Below are 14,887 nucleotides of genomic sequence, written 5' to 3'. Positions count from 1 at the left end.
CAGTCCCGCCTGTGAGGAACGCCTACCAAGCAACCAGCACCGCCATATTGAACACGCCTTACGCCCGCTCAGCATTTCGTATCCTTCCGCCGTGCAACGCGACCCTGCCGGTCTACCCCAATCCTCCGACAAAACACTCACTCGCATTACCTAAAACACCCGGAATTATCTGTAAATTTGTTTTTTAAAGATCACGGTAAAATATTAGTTTCATTCTTGTACGATAGTGAGTTCAATAGGGTGAGTTTGGAATGAACTACTTGCGCGAGGCGGCCGGTTCACGCCCGTACGCTTCCGCAGAGGCAGGCGGCACGGGAGGCCGCGCCGCGCTTCGCCCCTATGAAAATTGCGTGTCCCATATGGATGGCAACCCATCGCGTTGGCCCAACGAGCCCGAGTCCCTTCGGGGCTCGGCGTAAGATTCACGTGAACCCGGCTCAGGATGAGCACAGGCGCCGACCGGAGTCAGGAATCGGAATACGTCGTGCCCGCCAATAACTCGCAGGTGAGTGAAAGCAGACGACCGCTCGTCTGCAAGATTTCGGGCTGGACCAAGATGGCGGTCGGATGACCTGCCCCTCGTCGCTGACCCCGCCTATGAGCGCGCGAGCGTGTGCGGTCGTGCTCGTGTGCCTAGCCGGAGTATTTTTTTTTTTTTTTTTTTTTCCTCGGGCGTGATCGAGGGTGGGGGTGGCATGCCCCCCCAAGGATCGACACCCATCCTTGGCGGCTTCTCGGCTAAAACTCCTTCTCAAAGCGGCCCAAGACGCCGCTGCGGTATCATCGCATTTTCTGCGTCGCGCTGATCCTTCATTTTTCTCATTTTTTTTTGTTTGTTTGTTTTTTTGTTAAAATTGCACTGACTCTTGACTGGTGGTCGTTCTATCCGTTAATTGAGTTAACGTCTCGTTTGTGTTTGTTTTGTTGGATGCTCATTGTTCTAAATCAGGGCACCGCGATTCGATTTTGCACTTCGTTGTTTAACCCTTGATAGAGCGTTGCTACAGTGCGCGTTCCGGCCTCTGGCATTTCGTTTCCCTTGGGCTCGCTCCACGTAGTACATCTTTGCCTGTTGTACTGTTTCCCTGTTCGAAAAAAAAAAAAAATTAGGAAGGCCAGTTGCACTTTACATTTGGTGTTGCGCTTGGTTAGCTCGTGCAAGTCGGGGATGTCGCTGCGTTCAAGTGTGCGAGGAGAAAGAACCCAAGCTGTTATGTCGTGACATTTCGTCAATAAGATTTAAGTTGTGCGTTTTTTTTTTTATCCAACAAATCCCAAGTCTTTTTATTGTGTTATTTTCTGAGTTAAGTCAGACCTCTTAAAATGATAACTGCCAAGTGACCTAACTCTTCGCGGTTAACGGTTTCTGGGCATGAGAGAGATGTTGTTTCCGACGTGACTATGTCGTGTCTACTGTCTGATTTGTCACTTCTGCTTGTGTGTCCTGATAACAAACATGTCTGTGCCCGTTCAACCACACGAGTCTGGCTTTTAAGGTAGCTTGCACGCTCATCCTCGAAAAACGCGTACCTTGCCATTATTTGCCCTTCTCGCACCAACAAGTTTTGAGTTATTTTGATTATAATAGGTGAAAAAGGCTGAGTACCCTCTCTCTTTGTTGGTGAAGCAGTTGGAATAGATCAAGGCAGAGCGCAAGTTCCTATGCAGGGGTTATGGAGACATCAGAACGCCGGGCTCTGAATGAAGTATAGTGGGCAGACCTCAAGGCATCCTTGAGCTCTGCCCACTAATCAGCCAATCAGAGCTCGGGTTTCTGACATCGCCACAACCCCTGCAAAAGAAGCATACATACCGGGCCGACCGGTCGATCAATTAAGTTTGATTCAACAGGTAGCGCCATCTTGTCCAGAATTTTTTTTAGCTATGAGGCAAACTGCAGCCGCAATCGCTGGAACCGAGCTTCAACATCGGACAGCTCTGCCGAACTGTGACCTAGCGCTCGTGCCCAATCACTTGGTGGCATGGCCCAACATTCTTAGACCCAACACTGTTTTTGCGCAAACTTTATGTTCTCCATAAAAGCCACAAGAGGATCACTTTCTAGTGCAGGCAATCTGCACCCAACATTCCACCGCCTTTCCTGTCCACACGGGCGAGCCGATAGTGTAGCAAGCACCGCCGAGCGGATTGTGCCACGAAAATGCACCAGGCGTTCTAGGAACCTTGTCAACTGACATTGATAGAGTAACCTCGGCATGGCCTGCTCAGAGTTGCCCTTTTTGACCACCAGCTGTGCTGGCTAGCAGCCGAACGGGCGTTAAGTGGCCCCCAAAGGGTGTTTAACGTAAAGTCAGCAAGGGCCATGGTCTGGTTTAGCAACTATTGCCACGGCTTGGCAGCGACGCGAGAGATTTTTCTCAATCGTGCTACAGATGCGACGGCCGGAGAGAGCTTGGATACCACGCATGTCACGAAGCGCTTATTCCATTCGCAACGGCCTTCACTTCTTTCGTATGGTACAGTCTCCGGCAATATGAAAGACCCACTGGGAGCACGTGGCCGAGGCGGTGGCTGGCGGGGGCGCTGCGAGCGCTCCGGGTGATTCCATTCTGCTTCGAGGAAAGGACGCTCAATTGGGGCTCAGCTAAAGCGAAACGCGCTTATCAGATTGTGCTGAGCCCCGAGTGAGCGTCCTCCCTCGAAGCAGAATGGAATAGACCCTTTCCGAAATTCAGTGCCATCTGGTGGCTGAAATGGTGGTTTAACTTTTGCCATACGAATGGCGGCAATGAACCCGTAGCCTGCAGTATTTTATCGGGCACCGTCACTTTTGCATGTCAACGGCAGACGAGAATAAACTTTTCGCTATACAGGTTTTTCTGGATCATCTTTTCCAGTGCCGATTCACACAACGATGCAACCAGTCAGAACGAAGCGCCAACCCATACAGACGCCTTGATAAAGTTCTATAAGTCAAGGGCTTTCGGAGTCGATTTTGTGCCACTAACAGGTTCACTGGGCTCAAATTAGAGAAATGAACACTTACGCAACGCTTGCATTCAATTCCGGTTTCGCAACGTGCTAACGTCTAGAATGAATAGGCCTCGAATCCTCAGCTATGCCTCAGCTTAAAAGTATCTTCAACATGTTCCTTCATCAGTAAATAGAAAGCCGCCGTTGGTATGGCACATATGCCATTTTTCAGATAGTGATGATAGTGATCAAAGTGGCCAGACTGAATTTTGGAAAGGGTCTATTGCCCGTAGCGCTCGCAGCGCGCCGTCGGCGACCGCCTCGGCCACGCGCTCCCAGTGGGTCTTTCATATTGCCGGAGACTGTACCTTTAATCCTTGCTGGGCTTCATTATTCTGTTATGTATGAGTGATATGGATGCACACTCGAGAAGAACTGCAGACTTCACAATGCCACCTGTTGTTCCATCTTTCGGCGTTGCCACTTCTTTCTTGTCGCATACCTTCACACTAATACCCTGGTTTCGGTTCGACATTGTTTTTCTTGGTAAACATGGGACTCTGCAGCGCATAATTGACTGGATGGTGTCCTGACGTTACACTCCAGCACTTTAAGCTAAAATAATTAATTATATTTTCGGTTTGTCAAGTGCCCTTTAATTGCCATAATTAAAGTTTTGGGTTCAGACACGCCTTATTTTATTTATTTGTAAGGGCCTACTGGCCGTTAGGGGGTGGGTTTTCGGCTAGCATATACACATTCTGTATATACACATCCAGAAGCAATTATAATGCACAAAACATGTTGGCGTACGAACATGGATAACCTTGAATAAAAAAAAACAAATAACAAACGAGGAACTTTTCAAACAATATTTTGTTCACCCAACTTTTTCAGTTTGGATCCAAAACCTGCAAGGATATTACATTCAAAAACACTTTGCAGCAGACTGTTCCATTCAGTTATGTATTGTGGAAATCAATGCAGACTTTCAGTGGCATGATCATTTCAAAGATAAGGAGGGTTGTTTGATAAAGCTACCTTTTTTTTTTCTTCAAAAGTCTGCTATTACACTCTGTATTGCTTTCTATGACCTCAAATTGTTTACACTCTGGTTCATAGCCATTGCATTGCTGATGTATTGCGGAGTTTGTCAGCTTGCCAGTGTTTTTCCTCTTTATTGTTAGTTTACGAGTTTTTGGATTCAACTTTGCATGGTTTTGTCTCCACTTGGCTACATCTTTTGGAAAAAGGGAAGCTCCACAGCCTCCCGTGTCGGCTTTTTACATTTTCTACACTCAATATTTTGTAACATTTCTCGAAACTTTATTCTTGGCATTCCTTCTTGAGTTTGGGGATCAGGTCCAATGCTATGCTGTTTAAGGTGTCCTTATTATTGAGGTTCATTAATTAGCAGTAAGCTATGCAGTGTGCTAATGACAGCCATTTTGCTTGCCAAAAGAAGACTAATCAGTGAAGACATATGACGCTTTCAGCACGTTTTCGAAATGCGATCGTGGCGTGTTCAAGCTTGCTAAAATTATGTGTTATATATCATCTTGTAGTGTACAACATTATCTTTTATCTGATGTAGGATTTGTTTTCCTAGTGCAAAAAGCTAATTCAGAGGGCACCCGCGAACATTGACCTTTTCGGCAAAACATGGTTTCGTAGTACAGTGGTACAGGGTGCACTATTGGAGCAATTTCTTTCTAATTTTAGAATGTTATAGAAGAAGAGTGCGTTCATTGTCAACGGAGGCGCTTTTTTCGTTTTTTATTTTATTTTGACAGATATTTACTTTAGAAAAATTGACTTTGCGGAAGCACTTCAGTCGCGAAGTTTTGGGCGCCTACTCGGTCATTTTATTTGAAACTTTTTACATCAGTTTGTAATTATGGTCGAAAGAGTTACGCTAAATTTCATTGTAATATGGCTTAAACTTTTTCCGGAATGCTCACGTGAAAAGTGACAAAAACCGTTAATTTTGGCAAACTTCATTTGGTAGTACAGTGGTACAGCGCTTAGGGATTGGCACACATGAATAAAATTGTAGGCCCGCAAAGAAAAACATATTCCACTTTGCAAAGCGAGGCCCTTTTTCTAAATTTCACTTTTGATTTTCCATAAAAAAAGTTTGAATATAGGTGAAATCACGTATTTGTTGATAGTCAAAAACGAGTATTTTGACCCCTTTTGGCAGACATTTAGGCCGATATTTTTAGTATTAAATGGAGATTACTGTTCCAGGTCCTGATTATTAGCGCACATTTTCACTAATCGAGCCTATTTATTAAAAAGAATCATAAAACACACAGAAAACACAAATTGGATGTCTGGTTGCGCCCTCTATGTGGCGGTGGCTGAAATGTGACTACGCGAGGTTCAGGAAACTGCCGAGGATGGCGCTGATTCCAGCTGTGGTTGCCAGCTTCGGAAACTGGTTGTACACTTGGCTTCTTCCGTTTCTTGCAAAATAACGTGCTGGAAAACTTGGTCGAAACTCGTGAGGTCCTTTATAACACGGTACTTTCTGCTAATATAGCTTTTAGGAAGAATTTCAGTCGCTTTCATATTGTTAAACGATTTTTTTTATGCGAGGCTCCACCGGTTCAGTTTGCTGAATAAATTGTTCACGGAATCGATATCGAAGTTTCAAATTACCGAAATGCCAAAATCGCCAGTTCTGCGTAGATACGCAGCGTGACGCACGTGCTTCTGGTGCGTGTGCACGTACGTGTTTGCTGCGCAGTTCTTCGGTTGCTGCGAGTTTTCGCGTATTTATTGTGCACTGCTTACCTCCGTCTGCGCACGCATCTCATCATTGTAACTACCCCTGCTCTGTTTGCCTAGAGTGACGTTTGTGTCTGTCTTTTCGTTCGCTGACTAAGCTCGTGTCGGTGTCCTTCCTACTGGCTGCTGTTCGTGTTTGCGTACCGTGTGTGTCGCTTTGATTACTAGGTCCCCTGCTTATGGGGTGGAGCAAGCGGTGGGCGTCGCGCCAGGGGTGGGTCGTGATTGGGGAAACAGCTTAGCAGCCGACGCCGACTTCGGCGCGTTTCTTCTGCGCACGCGCGTACTGTCATTGATATCGCTACTTCGCGCCGTGACGATGCGCTGATCTACAGGCCGGTCGGCGCTCGCGTGATATTGTTGAAAATTCCCGAGCGTGTATTTACGTTTCGAAAGCCATAATAGAATTAAAGTGGACATTTGGCCGGCAGCCGGCATACCGTGGCTCTGAAAACAGATTGTTAGGAGTGCCCTCTCATTCGCTGGTTCCACGCTGGGTGCGCGCAGTCCGTGCTTCTGGCCTCCCCGGCCGCCCAAATGCGTTTTTCTGATGCTTGTTTTGTTTTCAGTAAACAGACAATAGATTCCTGCTGATATTCTCCTTTATAATCTTCACTCTTGACAACTCTTTAGTGTTGGAAGGAACTCCGTCAAATTTGACGATAATGCATATGTAAGTACAACTGGAACCTCATAGTTGCAAGAATACTTTTCCTGGATTGTCCGCATTAGAGTGCCTCCATGTGCGCTTCGCGCACATGAAGGCTCCCTAGTCTGCACCTTTCTGATAATATGATCGGTCTCCATAGATTGCACTTCCCCGCTTCGGGAGCACGGCCAGCGGTGGTTCTCTGTCGGTCATCGAACCTCACACACGTGAAGCGTTGTCAAAGCTGTGATATACCGGGCGTTTTATTATTCTGTTTTGTTTTGTTTTGTTTTTTTTTTTGCTGAAAGAAATTATACTTTTGGTATTCCCGGGGATAACATTATCGGCTGCGGCGGACGTAAAGGAACGAGCGTAAATTGACAGTTAGTGGCCTAATAAACTAATATTTGCCATTTGCGAACGCTGGAGAGGGGGCGACCTCCTCTCCCCCGTTCGCTCCGCTGAAGTGGAACAGGGTGGGAGGAGCTCCCACTTCGTTCTTGACCTGTCACCGACTACAGTTGCGAATTCCACTTGTCATTTTGGAGCGATGACGAGATAGAGCTGAGTCATGTATTGCGTTCTCTGAGATGAAGAACGCAATGCGCGCGGAGTTGCTCCACGTATGCACCAGTCACCAGTAAAAACGACCTGTCCTCCGAGGAGGTCGAGCGAGACGCCGGCTGACATGGGGGTCCGTCACCTCACCGTCACCACCGTCTACCGTGCCTTCAAAAACACGGGGCGCAATGTGTTTCTGCAGTATAACAAAAAAATTGAACAAACAAGGTGCAAACTTTCATTTTTTTCCCAAGTGTGGTTTGCAGGGCTGAACCGAATTACGCCGTGCTGGGATGACGTCGACTACAATGGTACACGATCATAACAAGAGCACAAATCCTGCCACGTTATTTTGCTACAGTGATAAGAGCATATATATCTTTGTCTGCGATGCGGCAACAGAGACATTATTTCCAAATTAGAGTTCGAAGTTAGCCTTCGATGCTAGCACTGACCAACTCGCTTCACTCACAGGGTGAAAACGTGAAACTTTGTATCATTCGGACAGAGATCGAAAAATAACACGCACCGCTTCAACTTGGACACCTCAAAATAATTAACTGTAGTGGATCGCACGCAAAAGCTTCGCGTACGCAATAAAATTGCCGGTCAGAAGTACGGTTCCGCAAACAAAATCAACATATGAGTCATCAAATTATGAAGAAAAACCAGGTGTGAGCGTGCCAAAAATATTCGACAATTATTGTTGTCAATATTTGTTTTTCTATCCACGTGCTTATGTCGCAGTGGAAAGCCGTGAAACTCCCTATAAAATTATTTTGGGCAGTGTTTCCGACGGTGCTCGCTCGACCGTAAAATGTCGCTTTGTTGCTACTTTGGCGAATCAAACAAGGAAGCCACGTTCACCTACAATGCCCTGTCCACAAGAAAGGAAATCGAAATTTTCGCTTCGTTTTCTTTTTTTTTATATTCTTCTCTTCTGCACGATATAGGGTATGAATTATTATCCTTCCCTGTACTCTCGCTGCGACGAACAGTCCGATAAACGAGTCACCCTATGGCAAAGATGGGGGTCCCGAAAATCTCCTAAAATCATGTTTGTTCTCAGAGACACATCCGTGTGTAAGAAAAACCGCGGCCCTCTCCACGAAGTACGGACATATTTGATAAATAGCGTTGACTTGAGGTTGAACTTTTCATTTGCTTTGTAAACACAAGCGTGACGTCACGTGCGCATCCCACGCGACCCGACTGAAGTCTGAACTGGTGTACTCTGTGTAGACAATAGGGCATTATTTTGACTTCCCGGCCGCGACGACCTTGGCGAGGGAGGACAGATGGGGGTTCCGAAAATCCTAGAATCGTGGTTTGTTCGCAGGGACACACACATCCGTGTGTAACAAAAAACGCGGCCCTCTCCACGAAGCTTACACAGGCATTGTTGTGTGACTACTGAAGATGCCTCCCGCAAGGGAGGCGAAACTGGTCAGAACTTCAGCTTGGGCGAGTTGGTTATTCATGATTCATGGAGGCGTTTATTCATGGAGGCGTTTATTCATGGAGGCGAAACGTCTAGTGAAATTGTTTTTTCCTGTTCTGTGAAGTCGGTGCTTTTATTTTAATTATGTTACCAGTCGGCCTGTGTGACCAGTGCTCATTTGAAGAATCGCCTTTGTCTTTTTTGAACCCTAACAAAAACACCCTCATAACATTTTTTTTACTGTTCGGCTACGTTGGCATAGCCTATAATCGACATAATTTTTGCGAAAGCCTACTTTTATTTTATAATTATCTGTAACCATTTCTAATTGAAGAAGTGACAAGTATAATAGTTATATTATGATTTCATATCAAAATTCGACGAACCGGGAGATGCGAAATTCGGTGAAACAGCTTTTCAAAAAAATATCCGGTGCCCGAAACTTGCTTATATTAAAATGTCTAACATGTGTATGTGTTCTAATACAGAAGATGAGTGCAATGTGGAAACTGAATGGCCTCACAAACAATTGTCAACGAGTTGGAATTTTTGATGAATTACCCTTTGTCGAGTCATCCTACTACCGATTGGCCTCTTCAATCAATTGCCCGTCGACAAAGATTGTTGTTGGTTTATTTGCCATCTGCTGTAAGGGGAGAGTGTGGGGCTCGTCAAGCCGACATCTGCCAGCATTTTCATCACGCCTCCAGCGCCTGTACCGACTGACGCCGACGAGTTGGCCTAGAAATAAATACCCACGGGCTATACTATAGCCGCTAAATATCTCTACGCGAACATGATTTGTTTTCAAAGGGGCACCCGCCTGTCGGTGCTTCTTTGAATTATACATACGTCACGGTCAAAACGTTCCGCAGCTAATGAGTGAAGGCCGACCAACCTATTTTGTCCAAATGTCCGTGTATGGGAGATGAGAATGCCACTGCGTCAAAGGCAAGACGTGTGCGAGCGTCGCTAAAAATAGAGACCACTACCGATGTTTTAGTAGGGATGAGGACGATTGGTCACATGCGCACTCGTCGCAGGACGATTTGTCATAGGACGATTCGTCACATAGGAACATTCGTCACAGGATGACTCGTAATGCGGGCAACTGGTCACATCGATCGGGCAGGGGACGATAGAAAATTGTAAATTTGAACAACTGCCCACATTCTCCGATGAGGAGTTTCACGACTTCCCAATGTGACATAAACTAGTGGTTAGAAAAACTAATCTTACAATACTCATCCGCTTTTCCTTTCATAATATTGCGACTTTTCAACAGGCTGATCTAAGTTGCAGGCACGAGCAATAATCCGACTGGCAGCCAAATCAGTTTTTACTTTGCCTTGCATACACCTCTTCGAGAAAACCAGTAAGTATCGGAATTCTTTCTGCTGCATATGTACGAGCACCCCTCGTGCACCTGCATGGCTCCACCTCTCTCTTTTGCGATCACCTCCATCCTTTTGAATGTAGTCCGAGTTCAAAAATAGTCGCTCTTATATGACCTCCGCATTCACCGTTCGGGACGGACCCAGAAGCTAAACGTCTGCTACAAATTCTTTGACCTTGAGAAGTGAAAGACATATGCTAAGATAAGAGGTGACCCACTTTGTCAGGCCAAACCAACATTCAATGTTCGGGACCGAACCAGAAGATAAAACGTTTGTTACAAATTCTTTGCCTTTCAGAAGCCACAGACATACTAAAATATGAGGTGAGCCACTTCGTCCGCTGGAACCAAATTGAACGACACATTTTGGGGGGACGAACTATTGTAGGACCGGTTGGCCGCGTGACGAGTCATCCTATGACGAATGTTCCTGTGTGACGAATCGTCCTGTGACCAATCGTCCTGTGACGAGTGCGCATGTGACGAATGGACCGTATCCCGTTTTAGTATACATGGTTTCATTCTTAGTCAGAGCGCAAACAGAGGTTAGATGTCACAAAAACACATACACAAAGACAAAAAGCACTTTATCACGGCGCATTGTATGAGTTGTTACATTAGTGGGTGGAATCACCCAAACAAAGATAGTGAACGCCGTGGCGTTTAGGTGTTGAGCTGTTGGTGATGCTTGATCGGCGCAATGTGTCAGTCGAGCTCCAACTGAGGGTGATATGAGGCGGGGCAGCTCTGTGGTTTTACTTGTTGTGTTGCATAGTTAGTTTCGGCCGTCAGCAAATAGTGAAAAATATCTATCTATCTATCTATCTATCTATCTATCTATCTATCTATCTATCTATCTATCTATCTATCTATCTATCTATCTATCTATCTATCTCTCTATCTCTCTATCTCTCTATCTCTCTATCTCTCTATCTCTCTCTCTCTCTCTCTCTCTCTCTCTCTCTATATATATATATATATATATATATATATATATATATATATATACAAAGGCAAAAATGCGTACTGTCAGAGTTACTAATTCGAACTTTACTACGACGTTTCGAGCGGGGACGACTCTTCATCACCTAATGAAGAACGGTCCCCGCTCGAAACGTCGGAATGAACTTCGAATTAATAACTCCGACAGTACGCATTTGTGACTTTTTTTATATATATATATATATATATATATATATATATATATATATATATATATATATATATATATATATACATTTTACTAATACAATGTCTGGACATTTACACTTACCAAGTAACCATTTTCAGCTGTGATTTGAGACTGTTGCGCTTATCCCGCTCTTATTTATTTATTTTTTGTTTCTCTTGTTTCTGGCCTTTTTAGTATAGGCTTCCACCAGCTCGCTTGCGCGTGTACTCTAATTTCAAGTGAAACAAGTTTGTAAATTAGGGCGACACTATATAGGTTTGAAATCCTATACCAATTTTATTGCCATTTGGTGAGCCACGTACGAATTTTTAAATATATCTTTTCATCCAAATAATCGATTAGGAAATCGAATAGCGATTCGGACGAATTTACTACGGCGGGAAGAACGAATTTGCAAATCTCATGGCAATTAGGAAATTTCAGATATCCTTGGTTTCCGATTGGTCGCGCTCAGTAGCGGCTCCCTCCGCACAGAGTAGCCTCGAGTCAGAATTCGCGGAGTCTCTACTGACCGGCCAAAAAAGTGCGGCGCTTCAACTGCTCCCGCCCAGACGACTTGATGTATTTGTATACGCCCATGACATCGGCCGCGATCGGCGATTGAGGTTCCGCTAGCCGACGCAAGCGTCAGCGGACGTCTCATATTTCCATACTCTCACTACAGAAACAAAAACAACAACAAAAAAATCATCCAGTTCATGCTCACTATGTTCACCACTGACAAGATAGTTGGTAGTTTACGAGTTTCCGTGCAAAGCCGATCAAAACGAGGCACCAGATCAACTTTTACGGCTGCCATCAGGAAAGATCTGGCTTGTCGCGTGCCCTCAACGTCACTCCGAATATTTTTTGTGCCCCACGCACCATCCTCTTGTAGCAATATGTTTATTGTCCCCATGTGATTTCTTTTTTATGTTCTTACTGGTGTTTGATCATAATTCGGTCATTGAAATAGTTTTTGCTGCCGACCCTACCATTATTTTGACCCTCTGGCAGCAAAGGAATATTATGCCGGCATTACACACGAAATAAGAATGTAGACACTCCGTCCCATATCTCAAATTACATCACAACGTGTTTACACAACTGTAGTGCAGAGGTACGATGAGCAGGGTCTGAGAAAATATTAGTTTCAGTATTTTCAAAAGAGCGACGAAACAAAATAAAGAAAGAACCGCCAATCGGCAGCGCGTGCAAGCAGAGGCAGTAGTGACAGGAAGCGCGAGGTGTGTCTTTCGTACGGCCGGCATCAACTCACGCACTGTCCGAAGATGTACTCTGTTTTACTCGTAGGATTGCAACGCTGCGGAATGTAGGCGTGTGATTTCAGAAAGCGCGTCCTACCATTTCTACGCGCGAGTGCTCCTGCAACCCAAGCATTGTATACAGTTACGTCCTCGCGCCCGTGCCTTGGCCAGCCCCGTACACAACTAATGCAGTATCGAAAAGGCATAGTTCAAAATTGACGGTCCCACTTTTCCATACCGCTTCAAAACCCCATCTCGCTCAAATCACTTGGCAGCCGGACAATTTTGGCAGGGGGCCTCAAGTTGGGGATTATCCGGTACATTGTCCTCCCAACAATGAACGTGGGCGCGACGCGCCAGAGGGTGAACACGTGAAAGGAGGGGCGTAAGAGTGGAGAAGGAAACTCAAGGTCGCAAGCGACGGGAAAAAGGGTTTCGAAATTGGCGCGCAGGTTTTGCAGCATTTGCTCATACGGACAGCCAACGCCGCCCTGGTGGTTCAACTAATGTTTTGTTCAAGATGGCCGCCGTGGTACCGCAGCCTTAAGTGTTGGTGAAACTATCTTGCATAAAATAATGGCGTATTAATGGAGAGTGGCTGTTATATGTGCATGCTCCCCGAAGTAAAGAGGTGTCGATAAAGTTTATTATAGACTGTTTGTGGGGCTCTCAAAGTAAGTAAGTGAATGAATGAAAGTACCCGTTTCCTCTTTCTCCTTTCCCGTTTTCTTTTCCGTTTTCGGGAAAACTGGTTCTGCACCTTTGTAAGAATAACCTCTGCCCTCTACTTTATGGTATCCTCGTTCTCTTTATTTCTTCATTCTTATCCATTACACCCTTGTGCCTCCTTTGGTTCTGCTAACAAACTGTTTTTGGGTGTGACTCATCTCCGGATAAACAATAGGGAAAAATAATGGAGAAAGAAAGGATGTGGAGAAATGGATGCAAGTTAAGAATGGGGGAAAGTAGTGACCCTGAGCTATAGGGACATTTGGCCACGGCACAAGACCGCATTCACGAAGCGCTTCCTGGGTTCTCTGTCTCCTCAAACATTCGTATCTCCCAGTTGGATGCCGTGGTGCTAAGAGTCGCCCAAGAGCTCCCTTTGGGCTATCGAAATATTTGGTCTGCCTTGTGCAATGCCATTAATGTCTCGTGGTGTCGTGTCTGTTTTGCCGAGGTCTGCGTGTGTGCCATTGACTACAGTCAAAGGCTCTTTTAGGTTTATGTGCGGCCTTAGGAGGCTCTGGCAATATTTGGTCTGCTTACAAACTGTTGTAGCAAGAAGGTCAACAGAAAGTGCATCCTCTGTGACTAGACTCACCATTGAAAGCTGCTGTCAACTGGCAGCTCTTTGCCCAACAGTGGGGCTGCAGTGACATTTCTCTGGAGCGTAGCAGTGCATAGTGCCTCAAATGTGCATGTACGACTTGTTTACTGCATTATATTGATTTATTTATTTATTCAGAATACCTCACATCACCTTAAAGAGCCACTGAGAAGAAAAGATGTTCTTTTTAAAACAGTCTGGTTGGGATACGTGTGTCAAAAAATAAAATTTACGCAAAACAAAAAAAAAAAATTTTTTTTGAGCAGTATTGATGGCGCGAGACACAATTTAGTTGGTAGTCACCTCCTTTCCACTTGTTTTCTCTCTGCATTTCGTGCGCGTGGAGAAGAGGTGGATCGGCTTGGCCATTCCAGGCCAAGCCGATCCAGGTGGAGAGAGTGTATGACCATCTCGTTGAGGTGGAAAGAGCGTATGACCATTCCGTGACGTCATGGACTTTGCGCGCAAAATTTAAAATAAATCTTTTCCCGTAAAATTTATTTCTTGATATGTGTGTCCCAATCAAACTATTTAAAAAAACGTAAAATTTTATTTTTGGTGGTTTTTAAAGGAGGCAATATTGCAAGGGAGGGGTACAAATACATTTGAGAAAAATACAAAATGCAAATCCTTGAGAAGTGAGAACGCAAAAAAGAACAAAAATCTGGAAATGCAAGAGGGGTGCACAGCTGCTCGAATGTGGAAAGCAATAGCATCAATTTTATAAATTATTATTTAACACATTGTTGAAGAACAAGGTGGCAGGTGTTGTGTCGATTATTTCTTCAGGCAGTGAGTTCCAGGTTCTACATTTGTACTCCAGCACTTTTTTTTAGTGATCACGCCTTCCTGATGAGTAGAAGGGAGACAGCATGTATGTGGTTCTGTCAATACCGAGGTCGTTATTTTCTTTACTCGTCCACAAGTTCCGCTTGGTTACGTCACACTTTTGTGTGCGATCCTTGGCAGTTTCCAGCAGTCATGGGTTGCAATTACCTCGGAAAGAGTGATTCTTGAGTCTGCTCGTCTTCTTTGCTAGCACTTCTACATCCGTCTGCCAGGGCCACGACCACCCATAGCATTACAAGGCGGCTGTTGGGATATATTGTTTCGTGACAGTGATGAGTGTCACAGGAGACTAACGTCACTTTGATGTAGCTTTTGTGACGTGGCATGTCAGAAGGGCATGTGTTTCAAGATGACACTCTGATGCTGCTCTTAATGACAATGCAGCTCTTGTGGTACTGATGCCCTGGATGAAAAGGGTGCTAATCACATCATTCAAAGACATGTTCAAAACACAGCATAGCTAAGTTGGTAGGTTTTCTACAGAACATAGTGGGA

General features: G+C 45.0%; 1 protein-coding gene across 1 annotated transcript in view; it reads left to right on the top strand.

The window, feature by feature from the left end:
• The first annotated feature begins 287 nt into the window (after positions 1 to 287).
• Positions 288 to 14,887, top strand: part of LOC8034331 (transcription factor Sp4) — a 49,333-nt gene continuing 34,733 nt past the window's right edge. The window contains exon 1 of the mRNA XM_029990850.4: positions 288 to 505. Within this exon, the coding sequence (XP_029846710.3) occupies positions 443 to 505 (63 nt within the window). The 5' untranslated portion in view covers positions 288 to 442. The remainder of the gene's footprint in view (positions 506 to 14,887) is intronic.

The sequence above is a fragment of the Ixodes scapularis genome, unplaced genomic scaffold (assembly GCF_016920785.2).
Source record: "Ixodes scapularis isolate PalLabHiFi unplaced genomic scaffold, ASM1692078v2 PGA_scaffold11__112_contigs__length_91849675, whole genome shotgun sequence".
NCBI classification, from domain to species: Eukaryota; Metazoa; Arthropoda; class Arachnida; order Ixodida; family Ixodidae; genus Ixodes; species Ixodes scapularis.
The sequence above is the reverse complement of the archived record's forward strand: the minus strand, read 5'-3'. Positions and strand labels throughout refer to the sequence as shown.